This window comes from Rhinatrema bivittatum, chromosome 4, assembly GCF_901001135.1.
Source record: "Rhinatrema bivittatum chromosome 4, aRhiBiv1.1, whole genome shotgun sequence".
Taxonomy (NCBI): domain Eukaryota; kingdom Metazoa; phylum Chordata; class Amphibia; order Gymnophiona; family Rhinatrematidae; genus Rhinatrema; species Rhinatrema bivittatum.
Window position 1 is genome coordinate 353,189,315 of NC_042618.1, and position 22,497 is coordinate 353,211,811.

The window sequence follows — 22,497 nt, forward strand, 5'->3', positions numbered from 1 at the left end:
TATTTGGTGACAGTCTGTGTTCTACATGTATGACTAAGGTGAGGAATTCTGCTAAGCAAACTTGTGGTGTGGCCCCAACTGATTTGCATGGATGGAATGGGGGTCTATAGCTTTGTTTACTCACTGCTGGTCTAGAGTATGCTCTATTTCTTAGTTATTTAGGAAAAATGTGACATTTATTTTAGAGGTATTTGGATTTAATTTTGCCGGGTTTCAGAGTTGATTTGGCGTGTTGATGCATGTCCTGCAGAGAAAGTGCACAAAGGAGTAAGATACCCCTTTTGCGGTTTTGAAAAAATCCCCCAGGCTGATATTTTCTTGCAATCCATCCCTGACATTGATCTGCTTTAAGGTCCAAAATTGGCATTTCCTTGTAACACTAAGAAAAATGAGTGGACTTGGCAGATGTAGGAGGCAGCTTTAAAATCTTGTTATGACTGACATGTTTTTAGCATCAGAATGATGAATCTATTCTTTCAACTAGGTGAAGCAGCTCAAAACACAAATGCAACTGGTTCATGGTGTAAAATCATGGAATCAGTCACTTGAAACCATTCCAGCAGCTATCAGCTGTTATAAGCAAGACTATAGTGCACAAGTTAATGGAGCCATCATCACTAAGGAAAAGAGCACAGAAAATGACTCTGCCCATATCTTCACATTATAATCATAGGCACTTTCCATCCCCTTCACACAATGTTTTAAAATATTTTTTTAATTTTTTAAAATTGCAAACAAAATGTAAACAAACTCAAAAATTTGATACATCAAATCTTTTATCTTAAAAAGATATATACAAGTATGTAACCAGACACTTATCTGAAGGAAACTTGTTCAGGTATATATCTCCAAACAAAGAGCACAATTAGGACCTGTAATCCAACTCGGCAAAAAACAAAAGGCTCCTAAGAATAATGTATAGTGCAGCTCGAACCAATTTAATAAATTTAATTAATTTTATAAGCGCCGCATCAGCAAGCTGTCGACGTGTTCAATCTTTTCGACATGAACCGTCCGGTCTGCACATCATTTGCGGCTAGGCGGCTGTATATTATTGTATCAAACACGAACTGATTTTTTAAGTGTTATCCAACAAGTGTTGTGTCATCCAACTCTCTTGGTATGACCAACCTATTAAGTTAGATTTCTATTTCTATGTCTGTCCCAGATGTTCCATCGAGGATTTACAGTACAGTATAACTCTATGGCGAAAAAGCCTCAACACTGTTTACAAGAATCCTCTGACTTTATCAGCCTAATGTAATCAACCCGACAGCGGCCGGTGTTTTGCTGCGGAGCTGCAGCTTCATCAGGGGTAGTTGTCTAAGAAACAGAACAAATAACAGAGAGTCAGATAAAAACGTTGTAATTATAAAACTACAAATACTTAGCTGGATATATAGACGAGCCGACCTGCTTGTAGTGAACCGATGGTCTCACAAAAACATCTTGAAAAAGCGGGACAGAGACCGCTATGCTCAGGTCTTGATAATTAAATAGCCCGCGCAAAATCTAGCGGGATGATGTCACAGAACGCCGTCATCATGACCACCATAGGTAAACAAGTATAGAACAACATGCCAATGCTTATCCGGGTGATGCTTAAATATCTATATTATCATCTTTAACTCGAATATGTCTGTGGTAATTCAGCTGAGAAAAACTTGTAACTCTAGAGTAGAATTGAGACCTTCAGGTTGAACTGTGTTGAGTTGATGAATCCAGCGCTGCTCTTCCTGCAGTAGCAGGGTGTTGAAATCTCCACCACGCCAAAAAGGGAGGAATTGTGCAAGAACACATGCCCTTAGGGAATCAAAACTATGTGAATACTCCAAACAGTGTGATACAAGCGGAGCTGAAATCCATGCTTTGTTCAAACATGATTTATGTTCAATCAGTCTGGTCTTTAAAGCTCGTCTCATCTTGCCTATGTATAAAAGATTGCAAGGTCATTGTATAATGTATATTACACCTTCTGATGTGCAGTCTGTATGTTGTCTCAGTATATATGTCCAATTGAGTTTAGAGAACCAGATAGCTGATGTCTCTATCATAATCTTACAAACTGTGCATGAACCACAAGTTTTATGTGAGCCAATTTTTTTATTCCGTGATTGTCTGGTAGAATCAGAATGGACTAATTGGATGAAACAACACTTGTTGGATAACACTTAAAAAATCAGTTCGTGTTTGATACAATAATATACAGCCGCCTAGCCGCAAATGATGTGCAGACCGGATGGTTCATGTTGAAAAGATTGAACACGTCGACAGGCTTGCTGATGCGGCGCTTATAAAATTCATTAAATTTATTAAATTGGTTCGAGCTGCACTATACATTATTCTTAGGAGCCTTTTGTTTTTTGCCAGGTATATATCTGACATGAGCTATGTTTCAAAGAGAATCCTCTGCCTTAAGGAAATAATACATGTTCTTTCTATAAAATGATAATCCCTATTGTGATGCATTTCAAAAGATCTAGTGTTCTAACATCACTAGAAAGTGGAGCAATCGAGTGTGTTAGAACCTGTGATCTTATTTGTTGTAGAGTGGATGTGATAACTCAAAAGCGGAAATGGATTCTATTGGTTGGATGATGTAAATGAAAACCTGACCAGCCAAAGAAGTGCACTTAAATAGCCGCTACACGTATAGCAAAGCACCAATTAGAAGTGTATCATATACAAAAAGCAGAGCAGTCATAAGAAAGATAACAACTCCACCTCGTGTCATTTTCACTCCACTTCAGAATTCATCTTCAGAGTCTCTTTCCAATGCTGCTGAAAGAAAAGTTGTTTTTCTCTGTCTCCAGGCGTTGCGACCGTCGCTGCTCGACGCCCTCACTCTGCCCTCTTTAACTCTGTGGCGACTCTCTCCGGGTCTGATGGACAGCTGGCTGCCGTGGCGTCTCCATGCCATCTCCCTCCGGCGTCCCCAGACCGGCTCGACGTTGCAGATACGCCATGTTGCCTGAAGACCTAGGGCGCACACGCGCGCGTGCTCTGATTGAAGTACCAGCAAGAGCACGAACCTCAGGGGCGTCCCCCTGAGATGACATCATCCGCTTCTAATATTTAAAGGTCTCTATTTTGCTAACAAACAATTTAATCTCTTGGGAGCCTCAGACCAATAACTTGGACAAAGCGATGCTTCATCAGTTCCACCTCGTGCATCATTCTAAACTTAAGCCTGGTACCCGAAGAGGAGATCGCCCTTTGAAGGGGGGTACTGTTGTGACCGTCGCTGCTCAGCGCCCTCACTCCGCCCTCTTTACCTCTGTGGCAACTTCCTCCGGGTCTGATGGACGGCTGGCTGCCGTGGCATCTCCATGCCGTCTCCCTCCGGCGTCACCGGACTGGCTCAACGCCATGTTGCCTGAAGACTTAGGGCGCACGCGCATGCTCTGATTGAAGTACCAGCAAGAGCGCGAACCTCAGGGGTGTCCCCCTGAGATGATGACATCCGCTTCCAATATTTAAAGGTCTCTATTTTGCTAACAAACTGAGTTAGCAAGGACTCGCTTTGGCTGTCCAAAGCTACTCTGCCTGGGGTATTGCTTTGGCTACACCTCCCAAGCTACTCTGCCTCCTCTGACTTACCAGAGGTACCCGCTCCTCAGGGGCCTCGCTCTTTTTCTTTCTTTCAGATTACAGATAGGAACCGGTACTCGCTCCTCAAGGGCCCATGTTCCTGGACACTCTGAAGATTCGCTACTGCTTGGAAGCTATCGCTGCTACAAACAATTATGAGTTACCATCGCTCTCTCAGAGCTTTCCCTGGAACCAGGTACTCGTTCCTCGAGGGCCTAAACCTTTCCAGCTCCTGAGCTTCCTTGAGACCTTATGTGAGTTTTGTCATCTAGTTCTGTTCATGAACTCTGCCTACTCTGCCTGCTCACTTTCTACAGTTTCTCAACAGCTCAGCCATTCTGGATCGCTTTTCCAGTACCTGAGGGACTACAGCCCTGCCGGGCATATCAGCTAACTACTGTCACCTCTGGTGGTTTTCAAAAACCTGTTTAATAAAAGAAATAATGTGTGTCTGTCTCCATACTCAAGCCTAGCCGGTGGTCCCTCTCGGGATATCCTCCTGGGGGCGTGGTCATCTGCCACCGGCCCAAGGATTCACCTACAACTATATCAGATTCATTATAGATTGCTACTCCTTAGCAAGACGATATCTGAGACACTACAAGATTGCTACCTCACAGCTCCATCACAGAACTTTCCTAACAGATTGCTTCCTGATTGTTCCTCCCATCAGATAGCAGATCTATAACAGATTGCTAACTCCTCCCTCTTTCAGGAGCCCGCAATACAGATTTCTAACAGATTGCTAACTCCAGTGGATCCAGCTTAATTATGGGATGTTGTTAACTCCAGTGGATCCGGCTTAATTATGGGATGTTGTTAACTCCAGTGGATCTGGCTTCAACTTTGGGAATGTTGTAAACTCCATGGATCCAGCACATCTCTCTGCCTTGCAGGCTATACCGGGCCTGGCTCAACGCATCTCAGAGCAGCAAGAAACTTTGGAGAAACTTACTGCAGCATTTCATCAGCTACACTCACAGAAGATATAAGGCACAGCTTCTAACCAAGAAGGTCAGTTACAGGAGGTAACTTTAAAGACTGCTGTACCACTGGCGGCTCCTATACGCTTTTCTGGAGAAATCCAGAAGACCCGGGGCTTTCTGAACCAGTGCTGCATGCACTTCACCTTACAGCCAACTTTATTTCCCACGGCTCTTTCGAAGACCATCTACATCCTGTCATACTTGGATGGAAGAGCCCTGTCGTGGGCATCTACCTTGTGGAAACGCAAGGACCCTATTTTGCAGGACATAGGATTTATGGACTTGTTTAAATCCATCTTTGATGACTCTGTTCATATTTCTGTTGCCGGTTTTGCTTTGGTGGACTTGAAGCAAGGCAACAGATCACTGGCTGAATTTGCCATAGAATATAAGACTCTTGCAGCAGAACTTCGCTGGGACCCCAAATGTCTCAAGACTCTCTTCTGCAGAGGCCTGGATACCCGCTTGAAGGACATGTCCGCTCGCCAGACACCTTACTCGCTGGACGAATTAATTGCCCTGGCCACTTGGATTGATCACCGGCTCCGAGACAAGGTGAAGGCATTCCGGCCTAAGGTGTTACCTGGGTTGAAACAGGCTAGTACTACCACTGCACCTCGGATGGTTCCAGTAACTTCTGCTGCTGATAAAGATGAACCGATGCAACTTGGTCATGGACACTTGACCTCCAAGGAGAGAAGATTTCGGAAGAAACGCGGCCTGTGCATGTACTGTGGTCAGCCCGGCCATGGTGTCTCTACATGCCCGATTTTGTCCGGGAAATGGATGGACAAGTCCTGTGGAAGGACTGTTCTTAGGCATTACCGCGGCCTCTCCTCCGCTCTCTCTCCCAGTCTCCTTGACCTACGGACCAGTCACGGTTCAGAATCCTGCTCTGGTGGACTCAGGGGTAGAAGGCAACTTCATTCTCTGATGTTTAGTGGAATATTTGAGGATCCCTCTCATCAAATTAAAAGATCCACTACTATTATCCTCTATTCACGGGGAGCCCTTACCGGGCAACATAGCTTGCGAAACCGTACCAGTTACGCTTCACACCGGAGCGCTCCATATGGAAACAATCTTTTTCTTTGTACTGGAAAAGGCTATGAACCCTATCGTCCTGGGGTTACCCTGGCTGCAAATGCACCAACCCCAAATTGACTGGGCATCCCTGGATCTCTCACGATGGGGCCCAGAATGTCATGGAAGGTATCTTAAGGAGATCTCGCCTATCATATGCATGCCTACGACTCCAGCGATGCCAGGACTGCCGCCCCAATACGCATCCTTCGGGGATGTGTTCTCCAAAGAAGCGGCTGATATTCTTCCTCCACATAGGCCCTATGACTGTGCCATAAGACTGAAGCCCAATACCAAGCCACCGAAAGGATGGGTGTATCCTCTCTCAGTTCTTGAGAATAAAGTTATGTCAGAATACATTGAAGAAAATCTCCAGAAGGGATTTATCTGACCATCTAAGTCACCAGGCGGCGCAGGCTTTTTCTTTGTGGGGAAGAAGGACGATACCCTACGCCCATGTATCGATTACCGAGGTCTAAATGAGATCACGATCAAAGACCGTTACCCCTTACCGTTAATCTCGGAGTTGGTTGACAGGCTGCAAGGGGCCAAGATATTTTCAAAACTTGACCTGAAGGGGGCCTACAATCTTATTCGCATACGGAGTGGCGATGAGTGGAAAACAGCCTTCAATACGCGAGACGGCCACTTCGAGTATCTTGTAATGCCGTTCGGGTTGTGCAATGCGCCCGCCATATTCCAAAATATGACGAATGACATCTTGCGGGACCTGCTGTACAAGAACGTTGTGGTCTACCTGGATGACATATTAATCTTCTCCCAGGATTTGGACACCCACATTGCAGATGTCAAGCAAGTACTCCACCGTCTCCGCGAACACCGGCTATACGCCAAACTCTCCAAGTGTGAATTTCTCAAAGACTCTGTGCCTTTTCTAGGCTACATAGTATCGAAAGAAGGCTTTCAAATGGACCCTCACAAACTTGAAAGTATCAAGAATTGGTCTCAACCCACCAGCCTGAAGGCCTTAAGGAGATTCCTGGGGTTTACCAATTATTATCGAAGCTTCATAAAGAACCACTGTTCGTTAACTGTACCCTTGACTGCAATGACTCGCAAGGGTGCCAACGCTTCAAAATGGTCAGCAGAGGCCATTTCTGCATTCGAGAAACTGAAGACTGCCTTCTCCACAGAACCATGCTTACGGCATCCAGACCCCAATAAGCCCTTCATAGTAGAAGTCGACACTTCGGATACGGGGATAGGGGCTGTGTTAAGCCAAGCTGGAGTCTTGAAAACCTTAAGTCCCTGTTCATTCTTCTCATGAAGATTCTCTCCAGCCGAGAAGAACTACGGGATCGGTGACAAGGAGCTCCTGGCAATAAAGCTTGCATTCGAGGAATGGCAGCCTTGGTTCTAAGGCACTCAACATCAAATAACCATCTTCACGGATCATAAGAACCTTGAGTATCTCCGCCATGCACAACGTTTGAATTACACACAGGCCAGGTGGTCTTTATTCTTCAACCGTTTTGATTTTGTGCTTAAGTATTGACCTGGAGATCGAAACACCAGAACAGTCCCACACTGTCCGTGTTGGGACTGTTCCATTATCGTTTAAGTCAAAGTATTCCATGATATCCTGTGATAAGGACTCACAAAATTGCGAGTCTGCAAGAAGACTATTATTTAACCGCCAAAACTTAGGCCCTGGGACATCCGGCACAAGGCAGAAAGTGCCTTGGATGTTAGCGTGATCGGACCACGTAATATTCCCTATCTTAGAGTCCTTACAACATGTATACCAATGTTTGCTTCCCAGCCACAAGTCGATTCGAGAATAAGTTTCATGAACTCTAGAATAAAAGGAATAGTCCCTCTCATTTGTATTTTGCATACGCCAAATGTCCACTAATCCCCAATGTTCCATCAAAATTTTTAATCTTGCCTTATGTGTATTGGTCCCCCCCCTTTCCAATTACTGTGATCCATATGCGTATTTAATATAGTATTAAAATCTCCCATTAATAAAGAACCCTGTATGAAACCACTCAAGGTTTGTTCCAATTGAATAAAGAATTCCCCCTGCTGTTTAGGGGCATATACATTCAAAAGTGTAACCAGAACATTATCTAGTTTAGCCACCACCGCAATAAATCTGCCCTTTCTATCTTTCTTACTATCCAATATCTCAATTCGGAGGCTTTTAGCTATCAGGATTCCCACCCCACTTATCTTTTTATCCTCACAATTAGATGCGAACAGAATGTGTGGGTATGCCTTATCTCGTAGTAGCTTCTCATCTTTTCTTAATAAATGTGTCTCTTGTATAAAATAGGTCGAAGCCTTAAGTGCTTTTGCTTCATTAAATAACAATTGGCGCTTTCTAGTAGAGATGTGAATCGTGTGCCAGATCGTCTTAACGATCAGATTCGGCTGGGGGGGGGGGGGAGAATCTGATCGTTAAGATATGTGAATTGGAATCGTTTCCAATTCCAATTCACATCGCTAATTTTTTTTTTAGGGAGGCCCGCGCTGCTAAAAAAAAAAACCCACCCGACCCTTGAAATCGACCCCACCCTCCCGACCCCCCCAAAACCTTTTAAAATTACCTGGTGGTCCAGGGGGGCCTCGGGGAGAGATCCAGGGGGGCCTCGGGGAGAGGAGAGATCCAGGGGGGCCTCGGGGAGAGATTTCCCGTTCCCAGGCATCAGCTGTTCTAAAAAAAAATGGCGCCGATGCCCCTTTGCCCTTACCATGCAACAGGGTATCCGTGCCATTGGCCGGCCCCTGTCACATGGTAGTATAATAGGGGATGATGAGTAAAGATAGCCAGCGCCATCTTTAAAGATGGCGCCAGCCATCCAGTGCTCCTACCATGTGACAGGGGCCAGCCAATGGCACGGATACCCTGTCACATGGTAAGGGCAAAGGCGCATCGGCGCCATTTTTTTTTAGAACAGCTGATGCCTGGGAACGGGAAATCTCTCCTCGAGGCCCCCCTGGATCTCTCCTCTCCCCGAGGCCCCCCTGGATCTCTCCCCGAGGCCCCCCGAGGCCCCCCTGGACCACCAGGTAATTTTAAAAGGTTTTGGGGGGGTCGATTTAAAAGGTCGGGTGGGGTTTTTTTTTTATCGGGCCATCGGCGCCATTTTAATTAGTGGCAGCCAAAATGGCGCCGATGGCCCGAGAGCGGGAGATCGCGCCGGGACCCCCCCCCCCCCCCCCCCCCACTGGACCACCAGGTAATTTAACATTTTGGGGGGGTTTGGGAGGGTGGGGGAGGGTAAGGAATTGGTTTTAAAGGGTCGGGGTGGGTTTAGGGGTTGTTTTGGTGTGCCGGTTTTCCCGCCCTCCCCCAAATAATTCCCGTGCCCTATTTAACGATACAATACAAATGCCCCTGATGATAAATCGGGGGCATTTGTATTGTATCGTGCACTCTAACAATTTAGGACGATTTTAAAATTATCTGACGATAATTTTAATCGTTCAAAAACGATTCACATCCCTGCTTTCTAGGATGATTCAGGCCTTTCACATTCAGGGATACAATCCGAAAATCAGCCATCATATCTATTCATCTGCTCTTCCCTGGATGGTATCCCCTTCGAGAAGCCAGATATAGTTCTATAACCACCCCAGGTTGTCATACAGTTACATACCACATATCCACCCTTTCAGTCTCCCCCCCCTCCCCCCCATCCCTTACCATCCTTAATGAGGTATTTACCCTCACCTTCTCCATGTGGATGGAATGACGTCATCCAGTGTAGCCTTAAATATACACCCTAATAACAGTGCTAACTGCTATTGCAAATTCAGAAACTGCCCTTCTCATGGCCTCAACAATCAATGCAGGGATTCCCCCAAAATCATAGTCACAGTTGTTCCATCAAGTAGTGAGGGAGGGGTGGAACCCAGATAGCCAATGCTGTGGAGATCTGTGGAGCCACTGAGAGATGAGGGCTGTACTGTGGTCTGTCTCCTCTCCCCTTAGTGTCCAATCATGGTATGGGAAAGGAGATGGGGGCAGGGACACAGCATAACTCCCTACTGTAGGGAGAGAGGAGAAGCTGTAGGGGAGAGGAGAAGCTGCCTGAACTAACCAGACTTTTACTGTATGGTAAGCACTTCTGACTTGTTTCTGCACAGCATGCTTAAAAACCTGGTTGTCCAGTCCAAAACTGGGCAGTTGGCAACCCTGCCACTGTTACTTTTCTGCCCTGGTGTTAGGAATCTGTATTGCAGGCTCCTGAAAGAGGAAGGAGTTAGCAATCTGTTATAGATCTGCTATTTGATGGGAGGAGCAATCAGATAGGAGTTAGGAGATAGGAGTTAGGAAAGCTCTGTGATGGAGCTGTGAGGTAGCAATCTTGTAGTGTCTCAGATATCATCTTGCTAAGGAGTAGCAATCTGTAATGAATCTGATATAGTTGTAGGCGAATCCTTGGGCCGGTGGCAGATGACCACACCCCCGGGAGGATATCCCACCGGCTAGGCTTGAGTATGGAGACAGACACACATTAGTTCTTTTATTAAACAGGTTTTTGAAAACCACCAGAGGTGACAGTAGTGAGCTGATATGCCCGGCAGGGCTGTAGTCCCTCAGGTACTGGAACAGCGATCCAGAATGGCTGAGCTGTTGAGAAACTGTAGAAAGTGAGTAGGCAGAGTAGGCAGAGTTCATGAACAGAACTAGATGACAAAACTCACATAAGGTCTCAAGGAAGCTCAGGAGCTGGAAAGGTTTAGGCCCTCGAGGAGCGAGTACCTGGTTCCAGGGAAAGCTCTGAGAGAGCGATGGTAACTCACAATTGTTTGTATCAGCGATAGCTTCCAAGCAGTAGCGAATCTTCAGAGTGTCCAGGAACATGGGCCCTTGAGGAGCGAGTACCGGTTCCTATCTGTAATCTGAAAGAAAGAAAAAGAGCGAGGCCCCTGAGGAGCGGGTACCTCTGGTAAGTCAGAGGAGGCAGAGTAGCTTGGGAGGTATAGCCGAAGCAATCCCCCAGGCAGAGTAGCTTTGGACAGCCGAAGCGAGTCCTTGCTAACTCAATTTGTTAGCAAAATAGAGACCTTTAAATTTAGCCAGCCGTCCATCAGACCCGGAGGGAGTCGCCAGAGAGGTAAAGAGGGCGGAGTAAGGGCGTTGAGCAGCGACGGTCGCAACAGTACCCCCCTTCAAAGGGCGATCTCCTCTTCGGGTACCAGGCTTAAGTTTAGAAGGATGCACGAGGTGGAACTAATGAAGCATCGCTTTGTCAAAGTTATTGGTCTGAGGCTCCCAAGAGATTAAATTGGGGCCGAAGCCTTCCCAAATCAGAAGGTATTCAAAAGTCTTGCCTCTGTTACGAACATCCAGAATCTCTTTGATCTTAATTTCTAAGTCGTCTTCTGCATTGATGACAGATGGATCTTGAGATTTGGAAGAATCTTGCAGAGTGTTATTGATATCAGCAGCAATGGATTGAGCTGCTATGGACGTCACTGAAGGGTTCAGTGGAAGTGGTGATGTTGAGGTATGTCCAAGATCCACTTCTAAGGATGACTCTCCAGTAGAAGTTGCTGGATGAGAGATGGTGGCATCACCAGCGTAAACAGACTGGCTGGTTGCTAGAGATGTCTTCTTCAGATCTATTATGTGCTGTGGTTCATCAGGCACATCTTCTGAGTGAAACGAGTGGGACACTTTACCTTGGGTGTTCTGATGTTTCTCTGTTGTTTGCCACTTGGACCACTTCCTAGTTCTCCCATCCTGCTTCTTTTTTTGTTATACTGGCGTGTTTTGTCCCAAAGTAAAATGCTAAGAAAAGGTACAAGTTTTCCTCCCACCCCACCTCTTTTCTGGTTCTCCATCTTGCTGTTTTGTTGTATCCCTGTAGGGTCTCAGTCAAGTTCTCCCACCCTTTTTCTCTCTTATTTACACTGTGAGGTTGTGTCCCCAAAAGAAATAATGTTAAAAAAAACTAAAAAAATACAATTTTCTCCTCTCACCTCACCTCTTTTCTTGCTCTACATCTTGCTATCTAAGTCTGCCACTGTTTCTGCTTGGCCTATTCCTGACTCTCTCATGGTATTTTGTAGAACATTTACCACAATGAGTACCATTTTGCTGGTTTGAGTCCCTTGTGGTACTAATCATTCCACTGTTGGTGCTGCCTTTAATGCTCTTTTGGTTCCTTTTGCCCCTCTCATGATGCCTTGCAGGTTTAATGTCTCTGTGCAATACACACTATGCCTTGGGGGGTTTGATGCCTTCATGCTGTTTGTGATTCCTTACACTCTCCACCTTAGGGGTTTTGATGCCACCTTGCTGTTTGCAATTCTCCTCACTCTATGCCTTGAGGTTTTCGATGTCTCTTTGCTGTTTGCCATATAATACTCACTACATATTTGAGGGTTTTGAGGCCTTTGTGCTGGTGGCCCTAAAATACACACTATGATTTGAGGGCTTTGATGCCTCCCTGTGGTGACCTGTCTTGGTCTACGCAAAGCCAAGGCTTTGACCTGGGCCTAGGCCTCCCCAGTGGATCCCCACCAGACCAGGTAAGTGGGGGCCAGGGAGATCCTGGCCCCAGCATTTTTATGGGTGGGGAAGGGAGGCCCCATTTTCCTTTTTTGGGGGGGGGTTTGGAGGGTTTTTAAATGTTTGATTCATTTTTTCACACAAATAAAACAAATCAAACATTCCATGAACTGAAAATCATGGGAAAAAGCCTTACAAAAATAATCCAAAAAAAGAAAATGAATTTTTTTTATCCCTGCATATCCCTAGTATTTATCTACCCCTTTGTCTAAATTTGTACAAATCTTTTGGGGTAGATTTCATAAACTTGCGCAAACGCGTACTTTTGTTCGCACACCAGGCGCGAACAAGAGTATGCGGGATTTCAATAGATACGCGCATAACCGCGCATATCCATTAAAATCTGGGGTCGGCGCGCGCAAGGCTGCCCAAAATCGGAGCGGCCTCGGAGGGAACTTTCCTTCCGCCTCCCCCCACCTTCCCCTCCCTTCCCCTACCTAACCCACCTCCCCCCCCCCCCCCCCGGCCCTATCTAAACCCCCCCCTACCTCTGTCGCGAAAGTATCTTATTTGCATACCCCTTTTAAAATCCGGCCCTTTGTGTGGAGAAAGTTATCTAAATAAAAAGGGGATAGGGTTAGAGGCATGGCATGAGCAAGTTAAAATATTTAGCTAGATAGTGCCATATTGAGCACTATTCAGATAAATATGTGCAGACAGTTCGGTCCACATAAATGGCTGGTTTAAAGTTATCTGGATATTCAGTGGAAACTTTATCCGGGTAAGTTCCACTGAATTTCCTGTTAAAGTTATCCAGATAACTATCCAGATTACTTACCCGCTCATTGACCTCTCAGTGAATATACTGTATGGTCCTTATATACATAACAACATAAAGCCCTTGCTGCAGTTTATAAGAATAATCTCTGGCCCATTTTTTCAATGTTGTGATGCAGTCCAGTGTCCCAAATAATTTAAATGAATGAATGAGTAAATACTTATATATGCACTAAAATATGTATGAAATTTATTTCTGGTGGAAATTACTTTGTATATTAAGAACCACAATTCAGTGTTTTATGGTGGCATTTTTTCTGAAGTAACAGAGAAGTTCAATATCGCTCACTGCCTATGATCTTTCACTCATGGACATGACTAAAAAGATGTCATAGAAAGAAATCAGACAAATAAGTTTGTCAGGCATGATCTTTCCCATGTAAAAACCATCTTGTCTGGTGTCGCGTACTCTTATTCATTTCAAAGTGATGCACGAATGTTTTCTTTAGCAGTGTTTCCATATTTATTAGTTATTAATTTGGCTTAAGGCCTGTTAATTTGAGGAAGCATTTATTCAAGGGTTGGGCTTGCTGGTTTGTGATATTTAACTGTTTACATTTGTTTTGTTTCTTATGTTTTTACACTCGTCATTATGTTGTTTGGAAACCGCCTAGCGTACCTGTGATACTATAGGCGGTTTATAAATATTTCAATAAATAAATAAATAAACGTGCTTCCGGGACCCACAGCACCCAATTATTCTGACACGGGCCCACAGTGCAGCCACTAATTTGCATATTGCTGCTGCAGTGCAGGCACTGCACATACTGCTGATGGATGCAATATGAGGGCACCCTCGGGCAGCTTCCTGCTTGCCTACACAGTCAACTAGGAACTGGAGGAGGGGCAGAGACCGTTTCGGTGTGCAGTGCAGGAAAGGAGAGAGACTACAGTGTTGCTGATTACTATCTATCCCTGGCCCCCAGGGATAGACAAGTGCCACCTGAAGGATAGAGAAGTGCTTTTCACCCCTGCGGCCTGTGAGGGATTGTAGAATGAGAAATGCCAAGCCACTGGTGGAAGGCACGCAAGGATTGAGTGGGAAATTGAGGAGGGGCAGGGAAACCAGTGACTGTGGGGGGGGGAGTGGTGGGGACACAGGCCTGTTGAGGTGGGGGGGAGTAGGAACAGAAGACAGGGAAGATCGAAAACTGGGAGATGCGATGGGGGCCCTGGGGGAGAGAGAGAGAGCAGAGACTTGAGATTGGATTGGGGGGCGGTGGGGGGAGCAGGGCCTGGGAGATTGAGTGGGGGAGAAACGACAGCCCTATTTGGAGAGAGGGGAATTGGTGAGGAGGGTGAGTGAGGACTGGGGGACTGAGTAAGAAAGCAGGAACATGGATTGGGGGAAAGGGAGAGCAGGGACAGGGAGATGGGATAGCGAGAAAAAGATGTCTAGGAAGGAGAACCCTGGGGAATTAGGGATTAAGCTGAGGAGAGTGGCAAGTGGGAATTGAGCAGAAGAGTGGGAACGTCGGGAGAGAGATGAGCAGGCCTTTGGGATTTGAGTGGGATAGTTGGTGGAGAGAGAGAGAGGTGCTGGGGGGGAGCTATGAGTGGATAAATGGAGACTTCGATTGGGGGAAGGGCTAGCATGAGGTCAGACAAAGCAGGAGAGGGCTGGAAGGTCTCCGAAGCATGGTCACTGTGTTAATGGCCAGCTGCATGTACCGGGACATAGGCCTCTGTACATTGCTACTGTAGTATTCTGCGGACACCTTTGATCTTCTTTCAAGTCATAGATAAGTTAGGAGTGAAATGCAAATGTCCGAATCCTGGCAGTAAAACCAGTTATTTCTAATTAGTATGCCCTGCCATATCCAGTGATTCTTGTTGGTTATGACATTTCATCATAGAAATACTTTTAACCCTGTATCCTCTTCAGGTGTCTCTACAATGATGTAACCATTCCTCGATACCAGGGATTACATTTTCTAGTGTTTAGAAACCTGACTCAAGTGCTTGAGTCATCAGGCTACCTTTTGAGGGGAAACAACAGTTTAAAGCACACTTTCCACTTGACCAGATACATCCAGAAGGGAAACACTGAGGCTGTCCTAATTTTACCCTCATTGCCTCCTGCACTTACTTTCTTTGAGAGAGAGAAAGGAGAGAGAGAATAATTGGAATTATGAGTTCCATAGATGCAGTGGGGTAAAACCAGGACCGACACAGCTTGTCCATTATGACCTGAAGTTGCATGTGGTCACCTTAAACTAACTTATAGCCATTTCCATACTTTTAATTTTTTTTTTTACTGCTGAAATTTGTTGTCCGGCTTTACTACACGATGGAGGATCCGGAATTCGTAGACATGGGGACACCAGCTCAGGGCTGAGGTGCTGGAGGAGGATCCTAGGGACTCTCTCTCCAGCCCCTTTTCAAACCATTTTACAAAAACAAGGCATGTTGCAAGGAGTGGCGCACAGCTGGTGGGACTGCCTTGATCAAACAGGGGATATATGATGGCAGGCAAAGGCTGCAATGCCCCGGTTTAATTCCTGTAGCTGCACCGTAGACCTCAGTTGATCACTGGCTTCATTTCAGCTGAGGATCCCCCTGTGTTCAGGCCAGGCCTTCTTGTACTGTTTTTTGCCTCCCACCCCCTTCTGCTGGGAGTCTGTTCCATGTATCCACCACCACCAACAATTCTGTGGAGTAATATTTTCTGAAGGTGTTCTCGCCCCAGCCTCACCCCTTTCTGAGTGCTATGTGATTGCCTTCCTTTCCTCCGAAAGAAATTGAGACATTGGCAACACCTCACTGATACCAAAGGCTGAGCCAGTGGTTACATGCTAGAAATCCACCACACAGGACAGGGAGGTCTTTATAATGTGGATACCAATTTATCAAACTTTGCAATGCACATTCAAAATTTTATATTACATTGCACTGCTTTTTTTTTTTTTATTTAAACCTTCGCAGCCAAAAATCTCACTTTGTAGCTGAAAATTGCTTGGCATACAGAAAGTGAAATGTTGGCGCTCATCCTTTCTTTTCTAGGTGCATCATAGTGTAGGAACGTTAACATCAACGTTGAGGCACTGGACTAAAACGTAACAGTAACACTAGTCATCCTAGACATAAAGCTATCTTTTGTTTTTCTTTATGGTATGGTTTATACATGATTTTTCAGGCGTATGGTTTGGGGGGGGTGGGGGGTGGGGTGGGAGGGGATTGGAGGGGGTACAAATGGGAGTTACTGAGTCAATTAATCAACCCTAAACCATGATACCAACTCAAGACGCCCTTTACCTGTGGCTGAATACACACAAACTTATAAGCTTTCACTCAAGTTGTCAATGCCTATATTTAGAACATTCCCAGTGAGGATATAATGAGACTGTGTTTGTGCGGCTCGGCATTAGCAGACTCTGAAATTAATCTGAAGCTGGTTAAATTAACAGCATTTAGGACCCAGTGTGTCGGTCTCGCTGCTCCAGGAAATTGCACCTTCAGGCTAGTAATAGGGCCAGCTTTTCCACAGGCAGACCTTTCGTGCTGGTACGCCTTTATTGCTTTTTCTGCATCCACAGCACTTACATTATCATTTATTCTGGCCTTCTTTAACCTTCCCAGGGGAATTTTGCATAGCTCGGCTGCTTGGTTAAAGGGGGGGGGGGGGATTTTTATTTTAGCTTTATATTTATTTGTTTATTTTGCTTCGTGACTGAGGCTTTAAAAAAAAAAAAGTGTGGCAGCATTTTAGAGGGGGATGATTGACTGCTGAAGCAACATTCATTAAACCATGACAAATCTACAGAAAAACACAGTCTTGAGTGTTTTAAACAGCAATAAAAAAAAAAAATGGAGACTAAACTAATTTTTCATTGACCTCATCTGTAAATAAATACAGTTTGATGGCAACCAGGGGTAATCATAAAATAGTATTCATTTCCTGCAATTAATGTAAGCTAGCTTCCAAACATAAAATGTATGAATATATACGGGGAATTTTTAAAACGCTTACAGGTCGATACAGTAAAGTGTGCTCCGTCGGAGCGCACTGTCAGCCTGCTCTGGACGCGTGTTTTCCCTTACCCCTTATTCAGTAAGGGGAGGAAAACACGCGGCCCACCCGCGGCACCTAATAGCGCCCTCAACATGCAAATGCATGTTGATGGCCCTATTAGGTATGCGCGCGGGATACAGTAAGTAAAATGTGCAGCCAAGCCGCACATTTTACTCTAAGAAATTTCTTCCGGCGCCAGGAAAGTGCACAGAAAAGCAGTAAAAACTGCTTTTCTGTGCACCCTCTGACTTAATATCATAGCGATATTAAGTCGGAGGTCCCCAAAAGTAAAAAAAAGTAAAAAAAAAAAATTTTGAATTCGGCCCGCGGCTGTCGGGCCGAAAACCGGACGCTCAATTTTGCCGGCGTCCGGTTTCCGAGCCCGTGGCTGTCAGCGGGCTCGAGAGCCGACGCCGGCAAAATTGAGCGTCGGCTGTCAAACCCGCTGACAGCCGCCGCTCCTGACAAAAAGGAGGCGCTAGGGACGCGCTAGTGTCCCTAGCGCCTCCTTTTCCTCGTTTGCACTGCATCACCTCATTTGAATACTGGATCGCCCGCACCGGCGAAGGGCCGGTGCGTGCGCCGGGAGAGCGGGCGTTCGTCCACTCTCCCGCGGTTTTACAGTATCGATCCGTTAGTCGGGATTTATGCATACGTTGCCCGTACACACTTATGTAGACTTCCAGCTGCCTAAAATTATGGGCTTAAATTCATAATGTGCATCAGTTTGGTGGTGTCCAGGGCAATGTAGCCTCTAAGATGTATGCTTGCGCAGCCGCGCACAGTGCTAACCAGGCTGAGCAGCCTGTGCTGCCATGTCATCCACGGGACCCAACAGGAGGGCAGGAAGAGCACGTCCTGTCACTGCCAGTTACTGGCATTTCCTGGCTGATGATCCTGTGCACCACAAGATCATCAGAGGCCATGACATGCTAACCCAGGGGTTTTGAAATGCTGGAGCTGCTGGCACAAATGGCGCAGAGTGGGGGACAGCGGGGGGGGGGGGGGGCCGGGGACAGGCTTCTGCAGCTCAGTCAGGACTGCTGAGGGAGCCAGGGGAACAGATATAGGGGAAGGGAGAAAAGAAGCAGGGGGGATGGATGCCAGGGAAAAGAGATGGAAAGAGACAGGGAGGCAGATATTAGAGAGGTGGGGAAATAGTCAGGGGGGCAGATGCTGGTGAAGGAGGGGAGAAAGAGACAGAGGTGCAGATGCTAGAGAAAAGGGGAAGAGGTGGGGCAGATACTGAGGAAAGGACGAAAAGAGGGGCCTGGTGCTGGGAAGTAGGGGAAAGAGGAAGGAAGGCTGATCCTGAGGAAGAAGATAAAGGTAGGGAGTAGGTAGGGAGAGAAAAATGGAAGGTTAATAGAGGCAAGGGGCAAGAAATGTGGAGAAATTGAAAGAGGCATTATGGGAGAAATTTTAAGGCTGGGGCACAAGTGCAAAGTCTGTGAGTAACTTTTTACCCACAGACCATGCACCAGTTTTCAAAGTGAAAGTGTGTGTATACCTTCACTTTATAAATTATTTCAGGAAAACTATCTGCACGCATTTACACGCATAGGGGCAGATTTTCAAAGGGTTACGCGCGTATATTACGCGCTTAACCCCGAAAACCCACTCCTGCGCACGCCAAGCCTATTTTGCATAGGCTCAGCAATGCGCGCAAGCCCCGGGACGCGAGTATGTCCCGGGGCTTGAAAAAAGGGACGGGGCATGGGTGGACCGGGGCAGGGCGGCCTCGGAGGGAACGGGGAAAGCTATCGGGACTCCCCTAGGGCTCGGCGTGCGCAAGGTGCACAAGTGTGCACCCCCTTGCACGCGCCGACCCCGGATTTTAAAACATGCCCGTGGCTGCGCACGCATGTTATAAAATTGGGAATAGATTTGTGCGCGCCGGGTAGCACACAAATCTATGCCCGCGCGTAGGTTAGAAAATCTGGCCCATATAGTTTAGAAAATACAAAAGAATGTGCGTAGCTCCAACCCTTTATCACCCCTCCCCTCCCAGGAGTGCCTCTTGTCCCTGTGGGTAAACGTAATGCGCACAGAGGATGCTGTGAGCACTTTGGGTAGGCAAACTCCTAGAAGCCTGTTTCTGTGGGTGAAGCACTGTTTTGCCCATGGAAATAACTCTAAAAACAATATTCCCTTATGTACGATGGCCATGTGGAGATGGAGGGTTTGGGGTCTATTTACTAACCTGCAACACGCAGTAATGCGCATTAAACACTCGTTACCATGCATTATTAGTGAACAGGCTCCACTGCTAGTAATGGGAGTTGTAGTAAATTATCAGAGAAACATAATGACAGAAAAAGACCATAGGGCACATCTTCTTTGCCAAGCCACAAAACTGTTTATCTCTACCATCCCGACCATTCCTTTAGACATTCCCCATTCTTTCTTGAATTCCGATAATGTCCTTGTTTCATCCACTGCCACTGCATCCGCCACCCTTTCTATAAAGAAATACTTCCTTAGATTACTCCTGAGACTACCCCCTTTCACCCTTATCCCATGATCCTTTGTTCTGGAATCTATTTTCAGTGCAAAGAATCCTGCCGCCTGTGCAATGATACTTCAGAGGTATTTTAATGCATTAACGTGCCTTGCAAGTTAGTAATGGACCCCTTAGTGTGCATGCTAATTGATAGCGACCTTTTGTGATTCAGCCCCTATATATCCAATATGTAGGGAGTTTAGCTCAGAAAAGTTAGTCACAAATGTGACTAATTAGTGCAATAAAACATGACTTCTCCTGTACTGTGTTTCTTGACTTTAATTTCGGTGTATCTAAGTGGACTAACAATGCAACTTTACACGTATTTTAATGGCACACTAAATCAACTATTCGCTTTACATGTAGAGTAATACTACAGCTAGTTTGCGACAGCAGGAAATAGCCGAGAAGGGACATAAACCACTGATTTCTCTGTATATTCATTCCTTAGTTGTTACTATGGAAAGCAGGTCCGTGCACCTCAGCAGGCTGGTCCTGGAAGCTGAGCAGCGGGTGAGCGAGCTATCAGCACTCGTGCAAAGCGAAGGACTTGGAGCAGACAGTGCAGAGAGGGAAAAGCAGCTGAAGGCCTGGGAGTGGCGGTACAGGCTCTACAAGAGGATGAAGGCGGGCTACGAACATGCCAGTAAGCAGAGCCAGTGATTTCAAAGTTAGAAGCATTCTTTTTACTCGCTATGAAATTAACATTTACATTCTCCATAGTTCTCATTGGTACTTTTTATTTATTTATTTATTTATTTATACGTACAGTTATTAATCTCACTGCCAGTTTGAAGAAAAAGCCAAATTTTTTTTGTTTAACTTCTAAGCTTTTAAAACTTGGTTTTAGTGTTTGTGATGTATCACAAGCAACACTGGGCAGGATTTGTACACTGCTGTTAATATTTACTTCACTTGTCTTCTATTAATTTGCTTTGATGTACCAATGCGAGTCATTCTGAGCCACTTTTCAAAACGTTTAACCAACTAAGGCCTGGATTTTCTATCTTCGCAAAGTTTTCTGAATCGCGTGGTAACAGGGGGCGGGGGGGCGAAGTGGGGGGGGGCGGGCCTGCGAAAGCCAGCAATTGCACCACCGCGGTGTTATCGCTGCCGGCATTCGCACCCAATATAGCCACCGTGAAAGGTGGTGCTATTGGACGCGCTACTGGCGGCAATAACGGGTCTTACCTTATCACCGCCAGTGTAGTCTCTTTGGCATCCGCCCTGACGCCGCCCCGACTCCTCCTCTTCCGGGCCCGACACTGCCCCGACTCCGCCCCTATCCAGCTATTGCACGCGAAAAGTCCCTTTTCGCGTGCAATAGCTGGATAGAACTTGGTGAAAACAGAATGATTCCAGGGACATTCTGGGATGGGCTTCTGATTTAGCCGGGTTAGTGCAGATTTCAATGCTAACCCGCTAAGGTGAGGCAGTGGGCCTGTTGCCAGGCCAAGCAGCCCCCGGGAATTCAAGGGGGGGGGGGGCAGGACCAGCAATAGGAGGGAGGTGGGGCCAGCCACGTGAGTAACCAGCTGACCCACATCTACCTCTGACGACTACAGCAGCGAGATGCCATGCTGGTGCCCCATTCCTTGACAAAGCACATTGGTGCCCAGAAGCAGTTGCCTACCTTGCCCACCCCTTCTAATAGCTCTGTTAGGCAGGCAGCCCCAGCTACCAAAATAGCAGACTTAAATCTAGCCAGACAAATTTTGCCCAGTTAGATTTAGATTCATTTTTTAGCTAAAAGCCTAGCTGTTTATGTTCAGCTGAAAATTCATCCTAAGATAACCGGCTACCTTCTCTGCTTAGTGGATCTTTAAAAATTGAGCCCTGTGTTCCTATGTTCTTTGTAGCTCAAGTAGGTGTTTCAAAAGAAATTCTGCACTGCACGCCTGGGTGACTCGTGTAGACCTTCACCGGCCTGAGGCATTGGAGAGGCACCTCCTCCTTCAGGGGAAATTCCTGGTGCCCCTGCTTGTTGGCCAGCAGGGGTAGTCACGGCAGTGGCAGTCGTCTTTCTTTCTTCCCCCAGTCTGAGTTTACCTCCTCCATGGCACACCTGGGGCCCAACTGGTGGTGAAGGACATGGAATCCAGACTTGGATCTTCAGTGCTATTGCTTGAGCCAAATGGATTCTGGCTCCTGAAGGAGAGTGTGGTAGCTAACCACAGAGTTAGGCACCTAGATGTCTACGTTAGAAAATTGCTCCAGGCACAGCAACTAAATACAGACGTGGTGTTTCACAACACAGTTATATATTTTTAGCCCCTGAAAACATGAGCATTCCGGGAAGCATGTTTGAGTTGGGGGAAGGGAAAATACACGACTATATTTAATTTCCAAGCATAAGGCTTAGTTTCCAGTGCGTAGTCAGCCCACAGATATAGCAAGTGCAAGGTATGCAGGATACTTGTTTTTACCTGTGTACTTTGTAGCTTAAGTTTCAAAGATAAACCACCTGGGTGGATGCTTTCTCTTTGCCTCTAGCCAATTTACTGAAAATTGCCCTCTAATCTGTTTGTTTGTTACCCATTCAGTTTAAGCAGTCCATAATTAATTCACTGAATTACATGATGCCATATAGAGCTTATCTTAAGCCTCCAATACTAAGCAGCTTGAGCCAGATTTAAGGATGAGGTGAAGCTGGTAGAGCAAAAGAAGAGGAAAGATCCCTGCCAGTCAGTTGCTTGTATAATTCTGAACTTGCACACTTTTTCCCAATTTCAAATCCCAACCAAATTCTGGAAAAGGGAAACCATCCTCCAGGAAAAACAAGGTGCAAAAACATAAATGTAACCAAAAAAAAAGCAGGGCTGGGCTTTTGCGAGCATGATTGCAATTCTGGCTGCCCCCTCTCAAAGCAACCAAAAAAAATGTAGTGGAAGTACAAAAATTAGAAAAGGACGTCTAAAATGATCAAGAGAATGGAACAGCTCCCTTATACAGAAAGGCTAAAGAGGTTAGGGCTCTTCTGCTTGGAGGAGATATG

The 22,497-nt window shown here is 46.0% G+C and overlaps 1 protein-coding gene across 1 annotated transcript in view; it reads left to right on the forward strand.

Moving 5' to 3' along the window:
* ANKFN1 (ankyrin repeat and fibronectin type III domain containing 1) overlaps positions 1–22,497 on the forward strand; it is a 170,035-nt gene that overhangs the window by 31,276 nt on the left and 116,262 nt on the right. The window contains exon 3 of the mRNA XM_029600691.1: positions 19,954–20,148. Coding sequence (XP_029456551.1) covers positions 19,954–20,148 — 195 coding nt within the window. The remainder of the gene's footprint in view (positions 1–19,953; positions 20,149–22,497) is intronic.